At 43.1% G+C, this 27,161-nt stretch overlaps 1 protein-coding gene across 9 annotated transcripts in view; it reads left to right on the top strand.

Annotated features, from left to right (window-relative positions):
* SV2B (synaptic vesicle glycoprotein 2B) overlaps positions 1 to 14,122 on the top strand; it is a 101,048-nt gene extending 86,926 nt beyond the window's left edge. For all 9 annotated transcript variants that reach the window (XM_019726699.3, XM_074318264.2, XM_019726696.3 and 6 more), the window contains 4 exons: positions 5,198 to 5,331; positions 7,480 to 7,680; positions 8,970 to 9,129; positions 11,102 to 14,122. In XM_019726699.3, coding sequence (XP_019582258.1) covers positions 5,198 to 5,331; positions 7,480 to 7,680; positions 8,970 to 9,129; positions 11,102 to 11,285 — 679 coding nt within the window. In that variant the 3' untranslated portion in view covers positions 11,286 to 14,122. The remainder of the gene's footprint in view (positions 1 to 5,197; positions 5,332 to 7,479; positions 7,681 to 8,969; positions 9,130 to 11,101) is intronic.
* Positions 14,123 to 27,161: the final 13,039 nt, after the last annotated feature.

The raw sequence follows: 27,161 nt of genomic DNA, 5'->3' as shown, positions 1-27,161 counted from the left end.
GTAGCATATAGTAAGAGGGCAGGGAGAGCAGGGAGGGGAAAAAGCAAACACACAACTAGAAAACAGGTCGTTGTTTCACACATCACACTGACATGTTACCCACACTATTACAAGCTCCTTTTAGCGGGACATAAATAAGAATTTTCTTTAGCTGCTGTGGGCCTAGTTCAATGCAGTAAAGCTCTGTGAAGCTGCCAATGGTGGGAAACGTGTCAGCGCACCTTCTGGCTTCTTGGGTCTGAGGAGGTCGTCGCGCTTGGAGGGGCTGGGGTATTGGCTGTTGTGGTTTCCAGTTCCGTGCCTGTTCATGGGCTTTGTTTGTTTTGCTTATTGGATGATCGGTTTCATATTAATTTGCATGAGGTCTTAGTCTGTTTGGGCTACTATAACAAAATACCACAGATTGGGTGGCTTACAAACAACAAAAAATTCATTTTTCCCAGTTCTGGAGGCTGGGAAGTCCGAGATAAAGGCATGAGCAGATTCGGTGTTTGGTGAGGACTCATTTGCTTCCTGGTTCATAGTCAACCAGCTTCTTGCTGTGTCGTCACAGGGAGGAGTGGGAGAGGGAGCTTTCTGTGGCCTCTTTTATAAGGGCGCGGATCCCATTCCTCAGGGCTCCACCCTCAGGACACTGAGGCCCCGCCTCCTAACACCATGACCTTGGAGGTTAGGTTTCAAATGAAGTTTGGACAGTGTTTTTTAATCTAATGCGTAGAAAGCAATCGTTTTTTAAAAAATAATGCACATGGGTTGTTTTACTTTTTAAATAATGCATAGAAAACAATCATCAATCATGTGTTTGAACATTTTCTGTCTGTGATTTATTTTTTTTACAATGAACTTTTAATTTTAGAACAGTTTTAGATACACTGAAAAATTGCACAGCTAGTGCAGAAAGTTTCGATAGAACCATCACCTAGTTTCTTATCATTCACATCTTCTATCACTATGGTATATTTGTTATACTTAATAAAGCAATATCGATAAACTATTATTAGCCACAGTCCATACTGTCGTCAGATGTCCCTAGTGTTCCTTTTCTGTTCCAGGGTCTCCTGCAAGTTACCGCATCACGTGCAGTAGCCCTGTCTCCTTGGGCTCCTCTTGGCTGTGACAGTTTGTGACGTGCTTTTTCATTTTGCATATGGAGTCCTTTCTGGTGCCGATATTTTATTTTTAAGGCCAAATTTGTCACCTTTCCCTTCCAGGTTTGTGCCTTTTGGCTTTTATTGCAGAAATCCTTCATATTTGAAGTCATAAAGTCACATTCTATTTTTTTTTTCTCCCTAAGTTTTGAAGTTTGCCTTTTCACATGGAGGTTTCTAATTTTTCTGAATGTGGTCTCTGTAGATGCGAGAGGCACTAACGTGATTCCTTTCCACCCCCCTTCCCCATAGGAGTAGCCAATTGTCTCCGCAACATTTATGAAATTACCTGTCTTTTCCCTAATGATATGTACTAACACTTTTATGATATGCCAAGTGTCTTGACATGCATTATTGTGTTTCTAAGCTCTCTGGTTCCGTGGATCTGCTTGTTTTTCCCTTTACCAAAACCACACTGATTTAATTGCCACAACTTTATTGTTCCATCGTGTTTCCAGGAGTATTCGTTTCCTCCACCCAGTTGTTAATGTTTTTCTTGGCTACTTTTGCCCCCTGCTCTTCTCCAATGAACTTCAGGTTCAAGTTCTAAAATTCCATTGAAAACAGCTGGCTGGGATTTTGACTGGAATTGTATAGACTCTCTGGATTCATTTGGGACATCTCTACAGCACGGAATCTTCCACTCTGTGAATACTGTCTTTCTCCCTACGTACGCATTCTTTTATGACCTTCAATAATGGTTGATACTGTTCTCCATAAAGGTCTCGGACACATTTGGTTGGGGTTGTTATTGGTACCTTATTGCTCTAGGGGCTATTGCATGTGGGGTCTCCCTTCACCTCCATTCTTTTACTATCTTTCTCTTCCTCCTTCTCCTTCCTTCACCTCTTCTTTTCCTCTCTTCCTTCTCTCCTCCTCTTTCTTTTCTCCCTCCTTCTCTTCCTTTTTTTTTCTAATGCATGATTTATTTTTTGTACCCAACTCTCTTACTCGTTTGATGGTTTCTTGGTATATCTGCTTGGCTTTTCTAGGGAGGCAAACATATTGACAAAAATTAATGACAGTCTCATCTCTTCCTTTCTTATCCTTATAATTTTATTCTCATCTCTTCTTGCTGTATTGCCTTGTCTGCGACCTGTAGTGCAGTGATGGACAGGAGCAGTGCTAATGCATGTTCTGACTTCAGTGGAGGTGCTTTTGGTGTCTTACCTTTGAGTATGATATTTGCTATATGGTTTTGGTTGACACCCTTGATAAAGTTAAGGAAATCCTCTTCTTGTCCTTCGGAATCAGTCATCTCATGCTTTTCCCAGGCCTGTAGCTTGATAATTATCACACTTAATTTTAAGTGTCAGTTTTCTCATTTATTTCTTTAATTAGACTCAGTTTCTTGAGGGTAATGCCATCAAGTCTAAAACATGGTGACTGAATAGATGTGACTTTTGGCATAGTTTAGATTATTTGGTGGACTAACCATTGAACCTGAGGCTAACTGAAATATAATATTTGTAATAATAATTCTGCCGGAGTCTGGATTGCCAATGGCTTCTGTTTTCTTTTTTTTTTTTTTTTTTTTTAATTAAATTTATTGGGGTGACAATTGTTAGTAAAATTACATAGATTTCAGGTGTACAATTCTGTATTACATCATCTATAAATCCCATTGTGTGTTCATCACCCAGAGTCAGTTCTCCTTCCATCACCATATATTTGATCCCCCTTACCCTCATCTCCCACCCCCCACCCCCCGCCCCCGTTACCCTCTGGCTTCTGTTTTCTTACACAAAAAGTTTTACATGATACTTTTGCTGACATTTTTTTTTTTTTCAGCCTTTGAACTCTCCTGAATATAGACTCTTGGCCCAGTTCAGTATATACTTTAGAGATCGGAGGTGATGAGTTATGTAAAGACTCATAAAATATGCCTTGGCCTTTTCTCCTTTTTCTCTTCCTTTGTAACTTTGGTTTTTTTATAATTCACTTGGAGATACATTTTAAGGTCTGCCTGCATGGGGCCCATTATGATTTATGGCTCTGCTTTCCCACCCACCCTTGGCAGAACATTAAAATGTCACTGAAAGCCTCATCAGCAGCCTATTACTATATGAAAGAGAAGAATGTATTAAGAAAGTCATCAACCTGTGACAGTCTCTAGAAATACCTTTCCTGAGTAAATACGTCCAGCATACAAATTACATTTATTTTGAAATCAAAGGCATCTTCTTGTAACAAGAGGCATATCCATTAGTTTCTCCATGAATCTGAAGAGTTCAGTGATAGCTTTTCGAAGCCTCTGTTTAAGAGTCTGTAGTAAATTTGACCCTAAGAAAAATTATTCAGAATAACTTGGCTTTCTGGATCAATGACGCTCACATTTTTTTTTTTTAAAGTATAATAAACTGGTATCAGACTCCGCGGATTATTGTTTAGGAGGTCTGGGTAGGAAACTGCATCTTTCATAAGAGCCTCCCGTTCAATTCTGATGCAAATGGTCTGGGACATCTCTTTGAGAAGCATTTGCCCAGGCCTTCTTATTGGGTTGGAGGTCTTTTTGCAGAAGCTAATGATAGGTGGCTCTACGTTCTCAGCAGACTGCAACATAGCGTGAAGGAAAAAGGGGAACTGGCCATCACATGTGGTCATGGGCTGACTTATCTGGTGGCTTGGAAGAGGAACAACGACCCTCCCCTCAGCACCCTGTGCTGCTTCTATCGCTGACTCCCACTGTACATTAGTTATCTGCTGTTTTTTGTTTGGTTGGTTTTTTTTCCCCCCCAATTATACCTGAAGGCAGGGACCATGGCTTTCCCTTCTGGACTCATAGCACCTAACACCATGCTCAGGAAGTGTTTGCTGAGGACTGAATATGTAAATGCATGCATAGACAAATGGTCATTCAGGGGTGGAATGAATGGGTTGTAATTCTTCACAGATGAAAATCTATCCAGAGGTTTCTAGCTGAGAACTTTGACCAAGCTTGGTAAATATAACCAACGGCAGATGATGTTAATGAATGTCAGTGCATGTTTCTTGTGTGACTCTCCAGATATATTCTATGCATTTGGAGACATAGGTGTCATATCCTTTCATACACAAATGGTCACATGATATAAACACTACATTTCACTTTTGTTTGTAGTTAACAATACATCTCAAAGATTGTTCCATATTAAGACATATAGATCTATAGATCTAGTAATAAGTATAATGGCTACATGGTATTCCATTTTATGGTAGCTATCCACGTGTCTACCTACCTACCTACCTACCTACCTACCTACCTACCTGTCATCTACCTAGTAATCAATTCTTGTTGTAAGAAATGTTGCCAGTTAGCTCAGTTGGCTAGAACACCAAGGTTGCTGGTTCGATCCCCGCATGGGCCACTCTGAGCTGTGCCCTCCTTAAAAAAAATAAAAAAAATAAAAAATAAAATACAACACAATCAGAAATGTTGCAATGAGCACCAGTGACTGTATCTCTTTGAATACATGAGCAGCGACATGTACGATAAATTCTTAGAGGTGGTATTCCTAGATCAAAAGGACTGTGCGCTAAAAGTTTTGCAAAATTACTCCCTAAAGAGGCTGAACCAATTATATTCTACCAACAGTGCGAATGAAAGGGGCTATTTATCCACATTTTTGTTGGAGCAAATTTTTTAACATGAAGATTCTCAGACCATCCCAAACCTATTGCTTCCAAACCTTCTAACACCCGCTGAGGGACCTGCGTGGTTTTTAAAGCTCCTCATAAAATGAGAAGCTAGCAATATTTTCATTTCACACAATTCCACATTTCTGGGATTTTGATATAGGAGACCCATGGACCTACATTCGGGAATCAGCAGGCTGATGTCTAGTGCCCTGTAGACACCGGGACCGGACACCAGCTTCCACGCCCCTGAAGCCCTTCCTCACTGATAAACCAACAGCTAAGAACTAGGAACTAGTCTAGGTTGAAAATAATTTTTCCGCATCTTTTGATTTGCAGTTCTTTTTCTGCCTTTCTATGTTTTTCATGTTGATCTCTAGTCTCCTTTTTTTTTTCTTGTATGGATCACTCAGGGGCAAATGTCTTCTCCACAGGTTCACAAAGATGTACTTTAAAAATGTTCTCTTTGAAGACACGTTCTTTGACGAGTGCTATTTCGAAGACGTTACATCTACGGATACCTACTTCAAAAACTGCACCATTGAATCCACCATCTTTTATAACACAGGTAAGAACATGGACAGGGTGGGGAGACTGCAGCAAGGGTGGACTCGTCTTGTCTAAGAACCAAACTGCTCAGTCTTAAGCTTTAGGAGCAGTAACATAGCTACCGATACGAGTACTGAGCCTTAGGATGGAGAAATGGGTCCTAGCCCCAGCTGTGACACAAATGAGATGCATCGTCTTCACCAAGGCATTTAATGTATCTGCATCTCAGTTTCACCACATGTCAAAGTTCTGGGCGAGTGTTCTGATTTCAGTGAGACGGACGCTATATACTAAGGGTCCTTGGTAGGAACAAAGGATGACACAGAGTTAAAACACAGCCTTCTGGGAGGGTTGCATGTTATGCATGGAGCGCATTCTTGAAGATCTTGCCTCATTTGAAACTTGCAAAATTACGCATCATGGCCTTACGATAATACATGAAGAGGGAAGATGGCATCCTTCCAAACTTTGTGCATGAAGTTAAGATAATGAGAATATTTTATAATCCCATCATTTCAGATTTCCATTACTGAGAAAAGAAGCACAGATACCACCAGTCTCTCATTCCTTGTTACATTTACCACTCTCATCGTAAGTTAATAACATACCAGATGGAGTTGGGATATAAAGAATTTCCCAAGGATTTCGCCTACGTTGTGTCAAGTGAGAAATGTTCCATTAGACCCATTTTACAGCTAAGGAAACTGAGGCTTAAGCCACTTGCCCAAGGGCACAGCTAGCAAGTTTAGGGAGCTTGGATTCGTTCCTCAATTGTTTGTCTCTAAAGTCTGTGATCTTTCCCCTAAATTACTTGCATTATGTCCAAACCAGTGCTTTCTTCCTGTCATCAGCACCGAGGGACAGTTATGCAAGGACGTCTTTTTCCTTCATGATGTCAACCTCCAAAGATTCACTATCTGGCTTCACATATCCCTCAGTCTCTAAGTAATCCATGATGAGACTTGCCTTTCTAAATTTTTCTTTCAGCCTGAACTTAAAAAAGTAATGAGTTCAATACATTTGCTATTTGTCGTTAAAACCTGGCATATCTTTTCTTCTTTCAAGTTTTAACGACGCCCTCTGTTTGCATACTCTTAACGTCAGGAGTTTTGCAAACACTTGTAGTCCTGAAACATCAGAACTGGGAAGCCATGGACATAATGAGGGGTACTCCTCTAATTTTGTGGGTGGAGGTTCAAGGAGTTTTTAAAGAGGGTCATTAGCACCAGAGTCGGTCCCCCAAACCCGTGTTTCCTGGGAGCCTAGTTAGCGATCTTTCTGCCAGGACAGCTGGTGTTAGAAGGCGTCAGAAGGCATGGGAACTGGTTCCAATGCATATGGTTTCTACTTTTCAAGGCTTAATTATTTTAGAAAAGTTTTAGGTTTATACCAAAATTAGAAGGAAGATACAGAGATATTCATATACCTCCTGCCCCTACACGCCGTCTTCCCGTTACCAACATCCCCACCAGAGTGGTACATTTGTTACAATTGATGAACCTACAGAGACACGTCATTATCACCCAAAGTGCATAGTTTACATGAGGGTTCGCTGTTGGTGTGACACGTTGTATACTTAGTGTTATACATTGGAGACCTGGTGTTACACAGTGGCCTGGACAAACATATACATAATGACATATATCCATCATTATAGTATCACAAAGAGTAATTTCACTGTTCTAAAACATCGTCTGTGCTCCCCTGTTCGTCTCCCTACCCGGGCCCCCTGCTCACCCCCCTGCCCTGGAAACCACTGAGCAAATGGGTTTTATTTTGAAGAATGGTCAGGTTTCTGTATGGGCTCTCGAGTGGTCGACTCAATCTGGACCTGATTCTTTTGTCTTCTGCTTCCTATAAGCCAAGTAGCCTTGGAGGGGTGGTCCAGCCACTGGGACCTGTGCTGTCATCTCATTGATACAAACAGGACTGTTCTCTGGCTGGAGAGATGCTGTATGTAAACACGCCTCTCCGTGAATGTGTGTTTCATTGCCCCGTGCTGATCGATGTATTAATAGGACGGGTCATTACACTTCTAGTGGCTTCTCGCTTCATCCGTACCTGGCCACGTGTCACCTTGACTTTGAGACTGATTGCTAGAGGCTGGTGCCACCTGCCCACGGAAGGGGCACGACTTCATGCCTGACTCTGCCCCATCTCTCCCCAGACCTCTACGAACACAAGTTCATCAACTGCCGGTTTGTCAACTCCACCTTTCTGGAGCAGAAGGAGGGTTGCCACATGGACTTGGAGCAAGATAACGACTTCCTCATCTACCTGGTCAGCTTCCTCGGCAGTCTGTCCGTCTTGCCTGGGAATATCATTTCTGCCCTGCTCATGGATCGAATCGGAAGGCTCAAGATGATCGGTGAGTTGTTAGGGACACCCCATCTGTGCTCCTCTGGGCCAGGGAGGTGGCTTCATGGGTTAGTAAAGCAGTGGAACTTCTCATTTTCTTAAAGAAATCGTGCAGAGAAAACCACACGGGTAAGATGGATTCTGCTGGTGTAGAGTCAAGGAGGCATGTCAACAAAACCCCAGGGCCCCGTGGGGGTGGTCTGGGACCTCTGGTCCGGGTGAGGGGCTCGTCTCTATTTCCTAACTGAGTGATTCCGAGTGGACCATCTAACGTACTTGAAGGACAGGTCCCTGACTGCTATTTGACTTCTTTGATGATAATATTTTATACTCAAAAAACATTTGTCAGCATTTCTTATAAGCCAAGCCCCATGGCTGGCTGCTCTACAGGATGCATGCATGTGGGTGATACAGTTCTCAGTGCAATTGTGGTCCAGCCAATGCCAGTCTCCTCTCCTTCTGGTTGTCTGCTGGCTGTTTGCAAAGAGGTAACCAGGCTACCTGCTCGTAGCCCTCCCCCTTCCCAAAATCAGCAGGATCCAGCTGGACAGTAACCATTTCCCAGCTGCTCAGCAGAGGTTGGCATTAGTTTTGGCTGCTCCAGGTACGACGGTGAGATTCCACCACCACTTGGTGGTGAGGCCAGACCAGCCTTCTGGCTTCTTGAACCGGAAGTGCCAGCTCCCCAGGCTCCTGACATTTGCTGGGGACTCTTCGGGACTTTTTTGCCCTCTTTCCCAGCTGGTTGTTTGGGACCTGTTTTCTCACCTCCCCACTGCTCAGAGCAGGGCTGAGAAGGGCAGATCAGGTGTCTGGGATGGAGATGGGCATAAATGGAAAACAGGCAGATTTTCCTTCGATAGTCCATTTATGGTTGTGTTCTCACTAGGATGTAAGCTGCATGAGAACGTTTTTTGTTTTGTTTTGTTTCGTATTTTGTATATATTTGTATCTCAAGCACCTAGAAGAATCTGGGGCACATAATAGACTCTCAACTAACGCCCCCTCTGCCTTGTCCCCAGTTATTTTGAGCTGGGCAGCACCACAGAACAAAGGTTCCAGAACCCTTCCCAGAGCTAACTCTGGGGACGTGACCCATGCAGAGGCACCAATTCCATGGCCGGGGTACTATGTGGAGGTTCATGCTGTGCTGTCTGTGTAGAGAGGACCTTGACCTTGAGATAACCTGTTCCTTCAGGTGTGCCTGTGGGGATGGGAGATGGGGTAAGACCCGTGGGTGACAGTCTTGTCTGAGACATGGGCCTCACGCTTCTTTGTGCCCTCGGCCTCCCTTCACAGGTGGCTCCATGCTGCTCTCAGCAGTCTGCTGCTTCTTCCTGTTTTTTGGCAACAGCGAGTCAGCGATGATCGGCTGGCAATGCCTGTTCTGCGGGACCAGCATTGCTGCCTGGAACGCCTTGGATGTGATCACGGTGGAGCTGTACCCCACCAACCAGAGGTCAGCTCTTCCCTGGCTTCTCTCGGGGACTTGTATGGGCTTCTCTCCCTGCTCCCCTGATCCTTCACCACGGCCATCTCGGTGTCCCGCTGTTCCACGTACCAGACGTGTCTCAGGTTGTTGAGTGTTTCCTGCGTGAGGCCTGGAAGTGGGCAGGCTGAGGCTGGATAGGGTGGGTGGATGGCAGGATGCAAAGGGTGAGTGCACAGCATGCCCAGGAGAGAAGACTAGGAGGGCAACAGCCACATGCATCACGCAGTCCCAGAGAGTTAAGAACAGGCCTGCCGATGGGAGATGACGTGAAAAGGTGCAAGGCCAGATGGGCACAGGACTGGGGAGAGGTGAGGGCAATAAAGATGGGGATGAGGTATGATGGTCGGGGGCCTTTGCAGAGAATTGCGGTGAGGTGCTCTGGGTCTTCTTTTATTTTGCACAAGCCACACAGAAAGAAGCTTGATTTAAAGGCATAGCGTCAACGCCATTACTTAGCAGTTATTTCCCCTCATGGAGGGGGAATTGTGAATTTTAAGAATAACAGATAAAGGGGCCTTGTGATTAAAAAGGACGTGAAGTCGTGTGGAAGGCAGGCACATGAAATGCTGCAAAAAACCCTAAATTGGTGACAGCAGTACTGGGATTTAGGCTGCTATAGAAAAGCACAGCACACTATGTCCTGAACCGAAGATCGTCTAAGTTTTACAAAATATAAGAAGAGGAGAAATTATCATTATCTGAATGGAACGTGATGGTACATCTAGGAATCCCAAGAGAGTTAATTAAAGAGACTACTGGAAATAACAAATAATTTGGTAAGGTGGTCATTAATACAGCTGACTTAATAATGTATATATTTTAGAATATATTAAAAAATTAAAAATAAAATTGAAATCCTAGTAACAGCAGAAATCGTAAAATATCTAGGAATCAATTTGATGAGAAAGGTGAAACACTTACATGAAGAAAACCACAAAGCTTTACTGAGAGATGTACAAGGAGACTTAAGTGTATGTCAGGATATACGTTATTGAATTCTAAGAAGATTTACAAAAATGTCAAATCTTCTTTAGTTTTTCTTTAACTTAAAAGAATCCATTCAAAATTCAATGAAATTCCCCCCTCCTCCTCCCCCTGGGAACTTGAAAAAATTAGTCTAGAGCTTATTTGGAAAAAGAAAATTGTGAAAATATCCAAAAAAATATCCTGCAAACAAAAAGACGGGGGTCAGAGGCTGGTGCTTGAAAAGGAATAGTGTGATAGTTACAGAAAAGAAAATGGAAAAAAAGAATTTAAAGTACAAATATATAGCCACCTTCTTAATCAACTTGTGGTATGGGAAAGAAACATTTCTTGGATGGAGAGAGAGTGCTAGGAATATTGTCTCTGTATACAGATGGAGTCAAGAAAGGATAGATGGTGAATCGTAGTAATCAGGGGAGTGTGATCGAGGAATAATATTTAGGGTGAAGTTCTGCCTTGGGTAACAGAAAACCCCCCAAACTGTAGTCTTTGTTTTATTTTTCCTCTCCAGAAGAAGCCCAGAGCAGGCTCGTTCTATTCTGTTGTTCTCCCTTTCATGATCTCAGCCATGGTCCAATTTAGGGTTTTTATGCATTCCAGGAAGCAGGATGGAAGGAAAAAGGATGAAAGAAGAGAGCAAAAGGCCCACTCAGGACATTTCTTAGGGAAGTCTCCCAGGAGCTGCCACTTACACTTGCATCTCATTGGCCAAAACTTAGTCACATGGCCACGTTCAGCAACTAGGGTGTCAGGGAAATGTAGTCTTACCCTTGGAGAAATGCTATTAAAGGTCATCTAGAAGTCTCTGACACACGAGGATGGAGGGTGTTATTAAGGGGGAACATTTACACTTCATCTCTGTTCATTCTTTTGGTATTTCATAATACTCATGTATGACCTGAGAAAATTTCAAAAAGAGAGATATTTGAAAATTATTTACTTTCTTCTTTCACAGGGCAACAGCCTTTGGCATCCTCAATGGATTATGCAAATTTGGAGCCATTCTGGGAAATACCATCTTCGCTTCTTTTGTGGGGATAACCAAAGTGGTCCCCATCCTTCTGGCTGCCACGTCTCTCGTTGGGGGTGGCCTGATTGCTCTACGTCTGCCCGAGACCCGAGAGCAGGTCCTGATGTGACCCACCTATGGGGAAAGGAAATGGTGCAAGAACCTTGTTCAGGAACCGTCAGTGCACCCACGCTTCCTGTCTGTCACCGTCCAGAGGATCCTGGGTAGCACCGGAGGAGAAGTTGATTTTGTGACCCCTAGTTTAGGACCCCTCTCAGCTGTCAAGATGTGTGTAACTCAGGTGACTGATTTGGGGTGTCCTGAACCACCCTGATCATTACAGAGCTGCGTGCTTAGTTTCGGGTCTCCCCGGCCCAAGGCTGGGGGGAGGGATAACATGCTCCAGTTGGTGCACATACTGAGCAAGGAGTGTGGTTTCCCCTATTGAGGTGCCAGGACTTACTTGCCTTTCAAAATGCATTTGAACGTGAGAAACACTCAAACTCCTTCATCAAGTTCCTCGGAGCCCAATGACCTAACAAATTGACTTTGGCAGGAAGTTCGAGTCGTCATATAAATATTGGGCTTGAAGTACAGGATACGTATATTTTTGCATTTAAAAGTATCACCTATCATATTTTCCATTTGAAAATTGGCACAATAGCATTGAAGATACTCTGATACAGAAAACCAAATATTCAAGCATTATCTATAGAAACCTACTTCCCCACCCCCTTCCCAGGTGTCCTAAGGTCTCTAGGATGATTAGATGCTAAATTTAAGAATGATATTTATTCCTATATTGATCTATTCAAAGAAACTTAATGGGATAGATATTCCGTAAACTGACTTTGTACATATTGCATTTGGGTTTAATTTGCAGAAATGGTCTCTGCAAATCCTTGCCAGCATTATAGCCATATTTTGGGAGGACGTGGTGTTTGAGGTCCCAGGAAACTGGGCCCGACCGAATGGAAGAAACGCAAGCACAATTTCTTAGAGCCATTGAACTTGCTGTGGGGCGTCTGCTCTTAGCAAACTCACATTGTACAGCGCATTTAATCCAGGCCCTTTTCTTCGTGTAGGTGGAGTACGCCCCTCTCTTAACAGATCACTTGTGAGATGCAGTCAGCACTGGCTTAGACTTTGCTGCCCTCCCAGCCACAGCCTGAGTGACAAGTGTTTAGTGGCCTCTGGCACTGTCTCTGTAGGTGAGGATGAAACACAATGGACAACACATGGGATGGAGGGAGGGACGAGGAAGTGTAGCCACAGTTCTTCAATGTGTACAGTCTTCCTGTTCCTTTTCACAGGAAAACACGATCCAGGTCTGTTACAATGCTCAGGTCCCATGAGAAATCAATCTCTGCTGTGTGTCTCGATTCGGGACTTTTGAAACAGATGTCACTGGCATGGGAGTAGGGAGTGTCGTGAATGTTCATTGTTTGACTTGAGTGCTCTAAGAGAACTCACTCCTGACATCCAGTGTGGAACGGGAAGTGGGGGTGGGGAGGGTGGGGTGAGGAACCTAGGGCAAACTGCTTTGGCAAGGGTCAGCAATACGCTGAGGTCTTGACTCCACAGGAAAGGAACAATGTATTATCCATCAGAACTGATCTGCACGGAGGGGACAGTGAGCTATGAACTTGAGACACTGACAGTGAACTTGATGAGACCAGGTGAACAGAAGTCTCCGAAAGTGGAAAACAGAACCATGCTGGCTATGCTGAGTGTTTTCTCAGTTTTGGAGAAACACTTAGGTCCCGTGATAGCTTATCCCCCAAATAGGCCATCTTCCTATCTTCTTGTTCTCTGGAGTAACAGGTAGTTGGGGTGGGGGCAGTAAATGCTGTCGCGCCTTTCTACCCTCAAGTTGAGATCAGTTCTAATGGTTAAAATATTTGCTCTGCTTCTCTTGTCCCCCGCCTCTTTGTTTCTTTTTTTTCTGTATAATGAAGACACATCAACTCTGATTTGACACCCTGAGTCCCCCAAATATATAAATATACCGCTGTGTATTAATGTTTCTTTCAGAGTTTTAGAGAAATTACCTGACATAAATAAATGCTACGTCAATAATGAGAAGCCCCATGTAATATAGCTGTAATATACTCGTACGTGCCACTTTCTTATGCTGTGAGAGACAGTGGCTAGTTCACCCACGAGAGCTGTGGAAACCTGGGGTTACTACATGCCTTCTACCATTGCTCTTCAATGGGATAATATGATTCATTAAGCAGCTACCACTTAAGAAATTTACAAGGCGGTCAGAGTCTGCGTTTCTAGTTCACGTGGATCTCGTAAATCGAAAACGTGGTTAATTTTTGAGTGTTGAGGTGGCTGCAACAATTTAGGGGTAAACTTGTTTTGATTTCCAAACTCTAACTTCTGCACTGCCTTCCTGGCTCCTTACACTAACTGCTGAACCAACCAAGGGCAATTCTCACCTCATTCGTGCTCAGTCGCCTGTCCCCATGAAGGATTGTCTGGCACTGGAATGGGGCCACTCCTTAAATGCTGTCACTCCCGCTGAAATAAGTGCTTCTTTAAATATAGTCTCTGTGTCAGGTCACTGGGGGATAGTATACAGCAGTCCTGGCCATTCGCTCCTTTTGCATTTCGTGTTCCACCTGGAGAAACTCCCAATGTGGCGTCCATGGGGCTTTAAAGGGATGAGGTTCTCCTTCGTTGAGCAAATCTGTTCCCAGTTCTTGCTGTATTCTATGATGCCCAGTTTGGGAGTAGTTACTTCAATAGTATCAACTGTACTGTGCCATTTCCTGATGCTGATTTTCCATCTTTTGTTTTATTGGAAGTAATTAGTGGAAGGGGTTTGTGCCTGTTTGTGAAGTTTATAGCACATGAGCCCAAGGTCATGTTATGAATCACCCCATTGCCAGGGTTCCCTGGTACCTTGTGTTAGTTCATTAAAAATAATAATAAAAATAATTGTAAGCAAACCTTGAAGCACTGGGGTTAGAGATTATTTTCAGATACTAAGGTCTCTTCTGGATTCCATCATTGATAGAATCAGCTGGGAAGAGAGCATCGAGAATCATTGCCTTTAATTTAAGTTTGTATATGGGGACCTTGAGAGGTTACATAGTGTGACCAAGGTGACATGTGGTGAGGAGTGTGTTACAAGGCCTGCAATGATGCTCTCTCTGTAATTCTGGGCTAATTCCTGTCACTGATAAACCTACCGCAGGAACTCCCTCAGTAAATCTTTGGGGGATAGGACAATATGACCAGCCCTTTACCCTTTATTCCCTGAGGCCAGTCATTGGAAACTCACTTGATTGGTTTACCTGAAATGAATGGGAGGATCAGAAAAATTGGTATTCATTCATTCATTCATTCATTCATTCAACAAATCCTTCCTGAGCCCCTACTGTGTGTGACACCTTGGGGATCCAGTGGTGAAAAAATGGGGTACAGTTCCCACCTCCTTCCTCATTTCACTTACAGCTGTTGGGGCAAGATGGATATTGAATTGGTAATAAAAGCAAACCTTATAATCAGTCAAATACACATTTCTTTGTAGTAAGAGGATTCTAACTTCTGTATCACCTGCTGTGGATTCCTGACAGTGGTTACCCTCTCCAGTGCCTCTTTCCTCCAGGAGAGCACCAGTTCTTATCTTTATAAACCAGGTAAGGAAAAAGACTCACTTGCTCATTATCCCACAGAGCTGAATCAGTTTTTACTTAATCGACTTTACAGGAAACGTTCCATGGGAGAAGGGATGGGGGCCAGGAATGCAAACAGGCCACTGGCTAGTGGGGCAAGAAGGTTCCCGGGGCTCCTGGGAAAGGTGTTTCCACCGCCATGTGTGGCTTTTTGTACTTGTGGCACATTGCAGTCCATTGGGCCTCATAATAATATGCTTTGATTCTAAAAGCTTTCTCCTACCTAGAGAAGCACAGAAGGTGATAACAATATGGCTAGATGTGAACCTCACTTGTGCTGACAGTTAACTTGAACTTGGCTTGAAAATGTCTCTTTTAAAGGGTGAAAGTTCTTCATTTAGAGACGAGGAAGGCAGAAAGGCATAAATTCCATTTAGACCTCATTCAACACGTGTTTTCATAAGGGCTACGGTACGTGCCATAGGTCCCTGCCTCAAAGTGGTTCTGTCCCGGTCCAAAGCTTTGTGCTTTTGGGGGTGGCTGCATCATTTTTGGTCACAGCCCTAAGAATAGTTTGGAAATAAGTGACATAGAGCCTTTGCTTTTGGGGCATGCTTAAAGCCCATTTTATTTAATTTGCAGAGGCAGGGTGGGAAAGTCGAGATGCACGGCTTTTGTGGCAGCAGAGAGGTTTCCAAACAGAGGAATAATGAAATGCAACCGAGATGAGAGCTAGCCACCAAGGTTAAATGGAGACATAAAAGTTGTTATAGTCGTTGCTCATTATAGAATGAGGTCTACTTGGCAGAAAGTTCAAGACATAAGCGGGGGAGTGAGGGGTCCTTGCCATCTCACCTGAAAACACGTGCTTAGCTGTCCATTTACCTCTGGTCCTGGTGGCTTAGAATATCACAAAATTTCAGAGACCAGGAGTATGTGTTCCCTCAGAAAGCAAAGGTCTGTCAGGAGCTGTCTTCTACCAACGTGAATGTTGGAATTATCACCACATTTGATAATTTCATTACATTAGGGAGGTCTGTTGATTCACAGCAACCATCATTCAGGAGAGCAAACTGCCCAAAACCAGCTGTCATGTCCCCCACTTGTCACATACATATAGAATCGCAGGAATTCAGATTTCTCTAAATCAGTATGTGTGATTTTCATAGGGTTGGAACAAAAGCCTATAAAAATAGCTTTCCGGGAAAATTAGGCTTTGGACTATCTCACAAAGAGTTGCTTCAATGTTCAGAAAAATAACTGGTAAGCAATTGATGAACCACTTATAAATGACTCTTATTTGTTCAACTGTTTCTGCCAAATAATTACAAAGCAAATTTTTTCGATCTCAAAAATATTTGAAACTGGCAAAACTATACTTCTTTAAAATGTGTTTTATGGTATAGCTTTCTTTCCAATTTGGAGTTGGTCTGGATGAGCCAAGAAATCCCAACTTTGACAAATGTTTGGAGTGAATTACTGATCAGCTAATTTGCTAGTATTTGTACTAATGATGTTAATAAAAATACTTTTCAGAAATCTACACTCTATATAGTTTACAGTGGAAACATCAAACTATAAGCTGAAGATTTGCACTCAATATAGATAGTACATTGCTGAGATGTGTGTTAGAACTTAGGTTGTGACAAGGGAGGCAGAAAGGGGTATTTTATAGGTAGTTCTGAATAGACAGATGTGTATCCAGTAAGTTTAACAGATGATTTGGATTGAAGCTCAACTATTGAAAATTACATTTGGGGGAAGTAATAAGATGGAGGTGTTTATGACATAAAAAAATACCCCCCACAGCATACAGATAGATATGAAAACTATTTTATTGTTTAATATACATGCCATGGATTAGTCAGTTTTGATTTGAGCTCTTTCAGATACGGGATAAAAGTCTAAAATATATTTTAAAATTTAAAAGTGTGAAATATTTATCAGGTGGTTAAATAGATTTGTCAGTTCTGCTACATTTCCAATGGGTCAAATGTTAAAATAGCTGAGCTGTGTATTTTAGCTTTCACGAATAGAGAAGCATTTAATGTGCTTAGCTGTCCATTTAGCATTTTTCTGCGTGAGGTTTGGTCGCGGCTTTTTGGACCTTCTGAATCCTAGAGGTCCCCAACCCTAATGGAGTAAGAGACTGTCTGTATCTTTTGTTATTTCTTGTTTGTTCTTGATGTGATGGGTAATATACATAAAGCAGGCAGAGGTATTGGGGAGAGCTCTTCTTAAAGTTTGCTGATTCCTTTTTCTATAAATTTATGCTTACAAATCATTAAAAAATGTTTCTATTCCAAAGAAGTAGGCTAAACTTGGAAAGTGCAGACTGAGCCTTTTGGTTCCAGGGAGCATTACTGGGGAATTAGAAGTTTCTTTCCTTCTGGGGGGAGAGAAGCCTGGAGACATGCCTATGTTGGGGAGAGGTGAAAAGTATCCAGATGGGGGTGACTCTTCATGGTCTTCCCTGAGTGTTTGACAAGTGGTTTTGAATCTTTTCCATAGTCACTGCTATCCAAGTGGCTCTCTCAGGTTTTGGACTACATGGCACACTTGGCGTGTCTCAGATGTGCGAGGTTGAATCGTAATGTCCACAATGGCCTTTGGCTCCTGAAATGGCGGTGTCCCGGAATAAACTTCATAAAGACAGTCTCGTCAGGTATCAGCTGTGGTCCTGGGAAGTGCTCTAAGAGTTGTAGCGAATGCTTTGTAGGTATGGAGGGCACTTCTAATGCTATTGCTGTTGATGACGTGTGCTGACACCCAGCCCGTGGAGGAAAGTGATATTTCTTTGGAGGCGTCTTCAAGCTGAGAGGACGAGAAGTCAGGTACATATCACAGTCCTGTGTCATACTGACCCGTCCTCAGTTCCATGGCCATGAGCAAGGCACAGAGCCAAATGCTGTGAGCCATGGAAAGGAAATGTGCATGTTATTAGCAAAGGGACCCATCACCTGGTTTACAATGGTTTGACAAGGGGCTGAATAATCCAATACCACATGTCTAACTAGAACTGTTTGGATACGTCTGTAAATAATACCATGTACAGTGAAAGCATCTACTGAAGCATTAAACTGATGGTGTGAGTGTGAAATGACCGAAACCATCTTTGTGTTCTCTTCGTATTTTTCACGCTCTAGTTTCCCCATCCCTTGAAATGTTTTTCCATCTGACTGTCCCCGGAAGGTGGAATTGCTCTGTAGACCTAAGCTTTTTTGTTCTTTAGTATATTAAAGTAATAGAAACATTTGATTTGGTGGATACATTTTTCACCTTTAATACTTTATGATCCAAATATTGGCAAACACATATTGAACATTTATGACAAGGGCTGTGATAAAGATTTTTACAGACGATCGCCTTTCATCCTCGTAGCGACCTAATGATCTGTTGCTTGCTTCCCTTTGGTGGTGGGGAACCTGAAATGTAGAAAGCTAAAGTAACTCACCAAAGACCAAAAAGCTATTGAGAGATGGAGCCAAGGTCTGGCCCGTTATCAGTTGGCAGACAGTGCAGTGTAATCGCCCCTCTGATCTTCCTCCCAGAGAAGCCCGGGTGTGGATTAGTCATTGGCTGCTAATGTTTTCAGGCTACTAGGACAATATTAATTAAGTTAGATGCCATCTTTAGGGTAGAGGGTCCCATGAGACCGACCTTATAGAACCTTTTTTTTTTCCCTGTGCATGGTGACTAACACAGCAGCTAGCACATAGTAGGTATTGCTAAATGAGGACTAGACAGACGGGTGAACACCTTAGTTGAATGGTGAGCAATGAAAATGCCCCATTCAAATTATTTAATCAGTGGCTTGATCCAAATGTGTCCGCAGCTCTGGGTCAGAGTCTCACGGCTCCTGCTTTGTCGAACATTAAGGCTTTGGTTATTGGATGGTGGAGAGGTACTCAGGGGGCTTTTGCCAACTGATACAGAAGCATTTCAGTAGTCTAACAGGTGTGAATTGGCTGAATAGTGTGAATTGGCTGAGTAGTGTGAATTGGCTGAGTAGTGTGAATTGGCTGAATAGAAATCTTGGGCGAACCACTGGTGATCCCCAGAGCAACGTCCTCTTCTAGTGGTGGTTGCCAAGGACCTACTAAGGCTGCTGGGACTTCATTCATTGAAAAACTCGGTGAGGCTGGATTTAGACTCCACCGCATATACGTTTTGTTTTATTTCTGAAACACTAGAGGGCAGTAGCTACCTTGAAAAGGTAAAACAGGTCTTGACTCCAGCGTAGGTTACCAGTTTCTGTCAAGTGAAATGAGACAGCTTTTGCAAAATGTCCCCTCTATTCTTTAGGATGCACTCAAATGTGGAGATGATTCCAGAATACATTTGCTGGGGGCTCAGCGTGCCCTTCAGCCATTTGTAATAGGTTTGGGCCTGGAAGAGAGAGACTTTTCCTAATCTATGAGGGCAGTTGTTCAGATTCAGATCCAGCAACTATTAAGAAAATGCTCATGTTAAAATACCTAGACCATCCTAGCAGACAACTGGCATTGAACCCATGTGTCTTTAACCAGTCCTTCGCCACGTACGATTGCTGGGTAATTTCACATAGGTCAAAACCTCTGGGTGTGCCTGGGCATTTGCCAAGATGAAGTGTTTACAAACATGAATGCAGCTCTGGGTCAGGGTCTCGAGGCCCCTGCTTTGTCAAACGTTAACACTTTGGTTATTGGATGGTGGAGAGGTACTCAGGGGGCTTTTGGCAGAAGTGCTTTGCATATTCACAATGTGTCTGTGCAAAAATTGAACTCGTCCACATATGGGCGATGGCTGTTGATATCAGCGATACTTAAACACATGTAGCCACTGTCCTAGCTGAGTTCTTTTCAGCACTACTGATGCATGTGAAGGCAGTCAGGTCCTTTAGGAGAAGCTCCATTTGGGAGACCAGAGGTTCTTGCTTCACGTCTAACTTGTGTGATCTAGGAAACGGCTGTGAGGTCTTGGGCTGTTTGCTTAACCCCAATTACCTCATCTTTAAAATAGAAGAGGTCAAATTTGGACTTTCTACGGTGAGAACAATGTCCACTAAAGAATGCATCCAAGCAGAACACAGAAATTGGACTTTCTGGATGTGTGAGTCTTGGTAGGGTGCAAGGAAGACAGTGCGTGCAATGTTAGATCTGTTTCATTCTGAGACACTTGACAGGATGTTGCTTATTCCTCGCCAGGGGCTTCTGCTGAAGGAAAAAGTGGCAGGTGATCTGTAAGTATAATACGGAGGGAAATCTGGGTTCAGGGCTAACTTAAAGAAAAAAGAAAAAGGAAGTGCCCACAGAGAAAATGGAGTTTAATTTTTATATTTGGATCTTAACTCAGATACCCACAAGTAGTGACAAGAAACTGCATTTAGCCATCCCAATGGCAACTATGAAAGAAAATAAAGAGGAGAGAGGAGAAAAGCGGGTGGGGAGTGAGAGAGGAGAGAGAGAGAGAGAGAGAGAGAGAGAGAGTTTTATTCTCAGTCCCAGGGTTCAGCTCTTGGTTCTATCATTTATTAGATGGTTAAGCTTGGGCAAGTGAGGGACCTCTCTTAGCCTCTGTCTATAAATGTTACATAGTTGCCCCCCCTTCTTTTGCCTTCCCTTGTACCTGTAGTTCTAAGAGGGAAAAAAAAGTGATTCATGTTTTATCTATTCAGTACAAATAATTCTCCCTGAAGCCAAATGGATAGAAACAGCACCACACCAGCACGTATAGTAAAAATCACGTACATTAACTTTGGCCTGAAGGCACCATGCCATTTCCAGAATGTTCTGCAGCCAGAGATGAAAGGAGACCAGAAAAGATAGCTAGGCGAGGGGTCTGGAAATGTATCTTGAGTGTGAGTCCTGGTATGTTTCGTGAAATGGACCTTCCTGGCATTAGTTTGCACGGCAGAATTATTTGTGGCTGGAGAAGCACAGACCAGATGTGTGCACCATGACGGGGGGGGGGGGCGGGCGGGGGGAAGAAGGGTAGGGAAGACGATGTCGTCTCAGAGGTGGGTCACCGGGCACCTCCCTGGACTTGTACGTAGCCCCATGGGAGAGGAGACTACAGGACTGTGAACAGCGGCCCTCGCAATGGTGATAGTTGGGAAAAGCTGGGTGAGGGGCACTAGGCATCAAAGCGGGGACCAAAGCAGACAGAAGAACGTGAGGAAAACACGTATATGCAAATGTGTCAGCTCCCGTGAGCTTTGAGAAATAACCAGGTGAAACGCTTAATAGGGTGGGAAATCCTACATTAATAGCCTGGAGAAAACCCTAAGAAACTTGGGTGCTTACTGTAAATGTGACCCAGTTTATGGGAAATACATAAATACGTAGGAAACATACAAACATAGCCCATGCACCATAGTAAGACTGACTGAGGGAAATTTGGGTTTCTTACATGGAAAACAGATGTAGGGTAACTGGGTGAGGTTCTGCAGAAATTATCTTTTCCGAAACTCTGGTGCTAAGGTTTCATGGAGTCTGAATGCACAGCTTATGACACCGATAGAATGCTTTAGAAAGCCATGCCTTCGTGATTTGATCATTATATATTTACTTCTTTTCAGCCTGCTTCGTATTAAATAACTTCAACTTCATAATTTTGTTAAAGGAATTTTGGCAAGCAAAAATAATAGACTAGCCACAATTTACATGATCTTGCTTTAAAAAAAATCAATATTGCGTTTGCATTCAGTTCTCAGATGTAATTTACACTGCATGTAGGATTTCCCCCGAGGAAACCTAGCCTAAAGGAAAGAGGAGAAAGAGAGAGAATGAATTAGGTGGTGGGGACATCAGAGCCCAGAAGGTGGGGACGAGGACAGGACCTGGAGCAGGTCCGAGTCAGAAGGGGACAGCAGGTGGTGCCCAGAGAAGCAGGAAAGGTCATCCTGAGAAATTCTAGGCACACAGAAGGAGAGCGTGTTCCGAGATCCTGGCCTCACCTCTTGCTTCAATCACAGCTGCTGTGCCCGTCAATCCACCCTGACTGACAGGTTTCCTAAAGGTACCTGTCCCTGGCAGTACCTTCCCTCAAACCTGTGTGCGGACCTCTCACTTGCTGCCTTAGGTATGTTGGACACACAGCATGGTGCACTCATAGAGTTGTCCCGTGCCCCCAAAATGCTCAACTCTGAAATGGAGTGGGGTTCATATCCCTTGGAGGATGTCCCTGGACCCAGAAGGCACAGGAACCCATGGGTAAATTGTTTCCCCTTTCTTACCCCAGACAGAAGATTCAGAGACACGTTTCTTATGTGCTGACGTGGCCCAAGACAGGGCCAGTGAGGCTATGCAAATGCATTTTTGTACTGGCTTGCCTTCTCATCCTTTCTTTGTCCCCCCTCCAGTCCTGTTCCCTGGAATCACCCCCAAATGAAGTACGCTCACACAAGCTTTTATCATGGTCTCTACTTCAGCTAACCCAGGCTAGGAGAAGAATCAACTGCAAGTGAGGAGAAGGGACTCACTTCTCTGGAAGGGCTTTTTGCCCATAATATATCACTGTAGGGAGCAGGGTGGGAGGGGCCCTCAGAAAAACAGTGAGAGCCCTGACACATCGTTTGCTTGGGGGTGGGGGTGGGGGCAGCAGCAAATGCCTCCCTAGTTAAGGATATTTTTCAGGATGCATTCCTCTGTTCTTCAGAGATGAATTAACATAAAACACAGGCTTTACGATATAAAATTCTACCCACTTCTTCAGACCAAAGACTCTCAGTTTCTCCAGGGTTTAGTTTTAAGACGTGGTTTACAGATCTGCTCACTGATTTGGTCTCCTGCCCCTGAAGGCAGATGTGTTCATCAGTGTTCCCCTGAAACGTGTCCCTTGAGCGCCGGACATCCCTCCAGGTGTGACCCGACAGAAGCAAATGCAAGGGACTTCTTCCCGCCTGCCGCTGAGGTCCAGTTCTTGGGGAGATGACTGAGACCCAGGTTGTAGAATGAGGTCTTCGATTTCAGGAAATTCAATTACAGTGTTGGAAGCACTAATGACCTGCTTTAAAAACCACCATTATCAGCCAAGAATAATTATTACCACAAGGAAAGTGGAAACAGTCAGGAAAGAGCACATGTTTAATGCCACCTTCCATTTCAGCCTTCCTCCTAGCAGAGAAGGGAATGTAGGAATTCTCTATTCTCCCTTCTGTTAAAAAAGAAGTGCAAACAATCTGCTGCTGAATCCCATTTATAGTCTTTATCTTCCATGGGAGTAGTAATTAAACATGGTGACAGAAACGCCACATGTGGAGGTAGGTTCATACCACTTTGGTATTTGTTATTTTAAGCTCATTTTAAGGATATAAGTGATTTTTGAGTACGTTATGGTTTGTGTGCAAAGTATGTGAAGTGTGTGTGTGTGTGTGTGTGTGTGTGTGTGTGTGTGGAGGGGCGGGTAGCATAGTGAGGTTTCGTGGTTACCATGACTACCCCCTGGAACTCCCCTGACAACTTGAACCGTGTACTGGCAAAAAAAGTGGGTTTGAAAAATCATACCAATGAAATCAGAGGGGGTTACAATTTCTGAAACTGGAAAACGATATTTCCTTAAATATCACTACCATCTGGGCACATTCTCTTTTAAGATGCTGTACTCCAGATGCATGTTTGTCAAACAAAGCAGAGTTATTTTTTAGTAATACAGGATTAAAGGAGCAATGACTGAATGTAACGACGCTAAGGAAACCTGAGAGTTGACCATACAGGCATGTGTGGTTTGGCCGGCACTGTTGGGGTGTCTGTGCCACACAAACAACATATCCCCTTAATGGGAGCCGCCTGGTTGAACTGGGCATAGCGAAGAGTCCCACTGTCCTCCCTTAACCTGCATCTGTTACGTCTCTTCTGCATCTACCTGGGCTCCCAAAGATGCCACAGCTTTGGGGAGAGAGAATGAAAGAAAGGGTGATAAGATCGAACCATTGATTTTGGGGGCCTCCCTTTCTCCATCCATCAATGATGAGGTTTGGAGTAAGAAACACTTCAGATCTTGTGCTTTTCACGCTACCTTGTCATGAATTACCAGTGTTCTAGACGGGCAGTTGATGGGACAGACCCTAGCAGCATGATGGCACGTGATACTCCGCAGATCTACTCACCCGTGAAACTGGTGAAAGGGAAAAAAACAAAACAAAACACAAACAACCATTTACAGACTCTGGAAGTGGCCCACACTTTCACTGTGTGGTAAGAAAGGGGAGACTTTGTGGTATTTGAACCCGGACCACGCCTATCCTCAGTGACGTGGGGACTCCACTCTGGATGGCTGCATCCAAGCACACGCCCACCCCCCAGCCCCCGCTTCCAGTCGAGGGCTTTATTCCAGGAAGAGCAGGGCTTCAGTAGTTCTCATCCTGCCACCAACTACCTGATGCTGGGGGCAAGGCCCAGGTGACTGTGGTTGGAAAGTGGGGGCTCCCTTTTTCGGCCCAACCCCCACTTGTGGGACAATGTCCCACGTTGGGCATGGTGTGCTATGAATACTGGCTAACGATGTCAGGTGTGTATCCTTCCGTACTCTTCTCTATGCTCGTGAGAAAAATAAGAAAATATGCATTTACATATGTGGCTTTTCTTTCCTGTATAAAATAGAGGGATAATATTCCATTGTTTGGATGCACCACAATTTATTTCGTTACTTCCCCTTGCAGCGTTTTCCCTGGTGGACATTTAACGACAATGATTTTGTGTCTCTGAAAGCAGACATTACTATGTGAAATTTATTCCCAACTATGTAGGATTTTAGAACTTCAGGCAATACTTGTATAGAAATCGGTTTGATAGAATTCATTGTCATTTGTAGGGCATGCCCCAGCCCAGTTGGGATACTTTAGGTGTGGGAGGTCACAGAGAAAGGACAACCAAGAGGAACTTGTTCGGTATCCCACTGGGTTCAGCCCAATTGCCCATATGTCAAGTGTGATTTGAGTAAAAGTTTTAGACTGTGCATTAGTATGGCACAGAAAAAAGACTGGATTTGGAGTAAGAGGTGTGAGTTTGAATTCTGACTTAGTCACTATTTCAGTTTACTATGGCTGCAATAATGCTAAGTAACAACCAATCACAAAATCTCGGTAGTGTAACAATGCGGATTAGTTTAGCTCCTGTGTGTGTGGGGCAGTGTGGGGGTTGGGTGTGTAGGGGGTAAACTGAACTTGGCTCAGCTGAGGCCACTCTGCTTCATGTGCCTTCTTTGAAAGAAAAGACTAGGCTGATGATGGCAGAAGGGGAAGAACAAGACCATCTGCAAAAAGCACTTTCAGAGTTTCTGCTTGAATCCCATCTGCTAAAATCCCATCAGCCAAAACAAGTCATGTAGCTGAACCTAGAGGCAAGAGGGCATTGCAAGTTTACAGGGTAAGAGGTGTGGTATATGATTCTACTGCTGGGAACAGAGAAAGGATTTGGAATCCTAACTCAGTCTGTTACAATTGTTTATAGCAAGTTTCTTTGTTATCTTAAAGGAGATAACACCACCCACCTTGTCATTTTGTTGCCAGTGTAAATTGCAATATAGTATGTGTACATCTTTCAATATATAGTACATATTCAATGGCTAGTAACTTCCTTGCTTTACAAAAGGTCTCATGGAATATACGATTCATTTTTGTTCAAAATCTTATATAGTGTTGGTCAAAATGAGAAAAAATTTTAAAAATGTGTATGCAATAATTAAATGTTTTTCCCAACACTAGTACAATAATAATAGCTTAAACATTGCTCATTATATTCCACTTGCATACATTCTTTTTTTTTTTTTTTTTTTTTGCACAGTTGCATCCAGAGTGCATGGGCCATTCTGAATTTTGCTGTTTTAAATTTTCTTACACCAAAAACATCGTCTTCTATGCTGTTTTTCTAATAATCCCTTTTTGTGGCTGGGTGATAGTTTATCATGTAGCTGGACCATCTGAGGTAAAGTATTTCATGGAGAGGTTTAAGGCCTCTGGCCTGAGCATCAGTTACCTGGGTCGGTGTCCTATTGGTGGTTCCAGAGCATTGGCACCTGCTGAGTGATGGCAGGAAGGATCTCAGGGAATGGAGCTCTTGAGCTCCTATAAATCCTCTCTTCCCTGAGAAGACAAGCAAGCGTGCTGGAAAAGTAATAAAGTCTTCCATGTTTTATTAGTGAGACTGTGCCTGTGGGAGGAAAAACAAAGCCATCTGCAGGTTCTGTCAGCGACAATAACACACGGCACCTGGGTCCAGCCCCACTGAGTTGATTTTGTGGTTTAAAATATTTTAGCCAGAAGTAGGACTGAAGCTGTGGCTTTGTAAGTCTGATGAAATAGCCATATTGGCTCATTTCTTAAATTCATTCATTCATTCATTTCTATTGTTTTTAAAAATAAATGTTTGTTGAAAGAATGGACAATATATAGTACTCATATTTTGTTCTAGTTACTTTTTAAAAATTGAATGTCTACATTTTAAAAAAAATTCCCATCCTCCCACCCTCTCCCCTTTGGCAACCATCAATTTGTTCTCTATACCTGAGTCTGTTTCTGTTTGGTTTTGTTTATTCATTTATTATCATTATTTTTAGATTTCACATATAAGTGAGATCATATAGTATTTGTATTTCTCTGACTTATTTCACTTAGCACAATACCCTCTAAGACCATACATGTTGTTGCAAATGGCAAGACTACCTTCTTTTTATGGCTGAATAATATTCCAGTGCATATTTTATACACACATACACACACACACACACACACGGTGCCAAAAAAATGTATACACATTTTAAGAAAGGAAAACTGTATTAAAAGTGTAATACTCAATATATACTGATAACTAACAACGAATACAAGTCACATGTGACGTCTGCAATTACAAGAGGTGCTCAAAGTGGTTACCATCAGCGTCCAGACACTTTCAATGACAGCGAGCTACTGCTTGAGCAACATGGACCAAAGTGTCCACTTGTATACATTTTTTTTTGGCACCCTGCTGTGTGTGTGTGTGTGTGTATCACATCATGTTTATTCGTTTATCTATTGATGGACATCTAGGTTTCTTCCATATCTTGCCTATTACTAGTAATGCTGCAATGACTATAGGGGTGCATATATATTTTTGAATTAGTGTTTTTGTTTTCTTTGGATAAATACCCAGAAGTGGGATGGCTAGATCTCATGGCAGTTCTATTTTTAATTTTTTGAGGAATCTCCATACTGTTTTCCGTTGTGGTTGCACTAATTTACAATCCTACCATCAGTGCACAAGGGTTCCCTTTTCTCTACATCCTCCCATCACTTGTTTGTTGATTTACTGATGATAGTTGTTCTAACAGGGTGAGATGATAATATCTCGTTGTGGTTTTGATTTGCATTTCCCTGATGATTAGTGATGTTGAGCATCTTTTCATAGGTCTATTGGCCATCT

Source organism: Rhinolophus sinicus, chromosome 13 (assembly GCF_057876585.1).
Source record: "Rhinolophus sinicus isolate RSI-liver-muscle chromosome 13, RSI-T2T, whole genome shotgun sequence".
NCBI lineage: Eukaryota > Metazoa > Chordata > Mammalia > Chiroptera > Rhinolophidae > Rhinolophus > Rhinolophus sinicus.
This window is presented reverse-complemented; position numbering and strand designations above follow the sequence as displayed.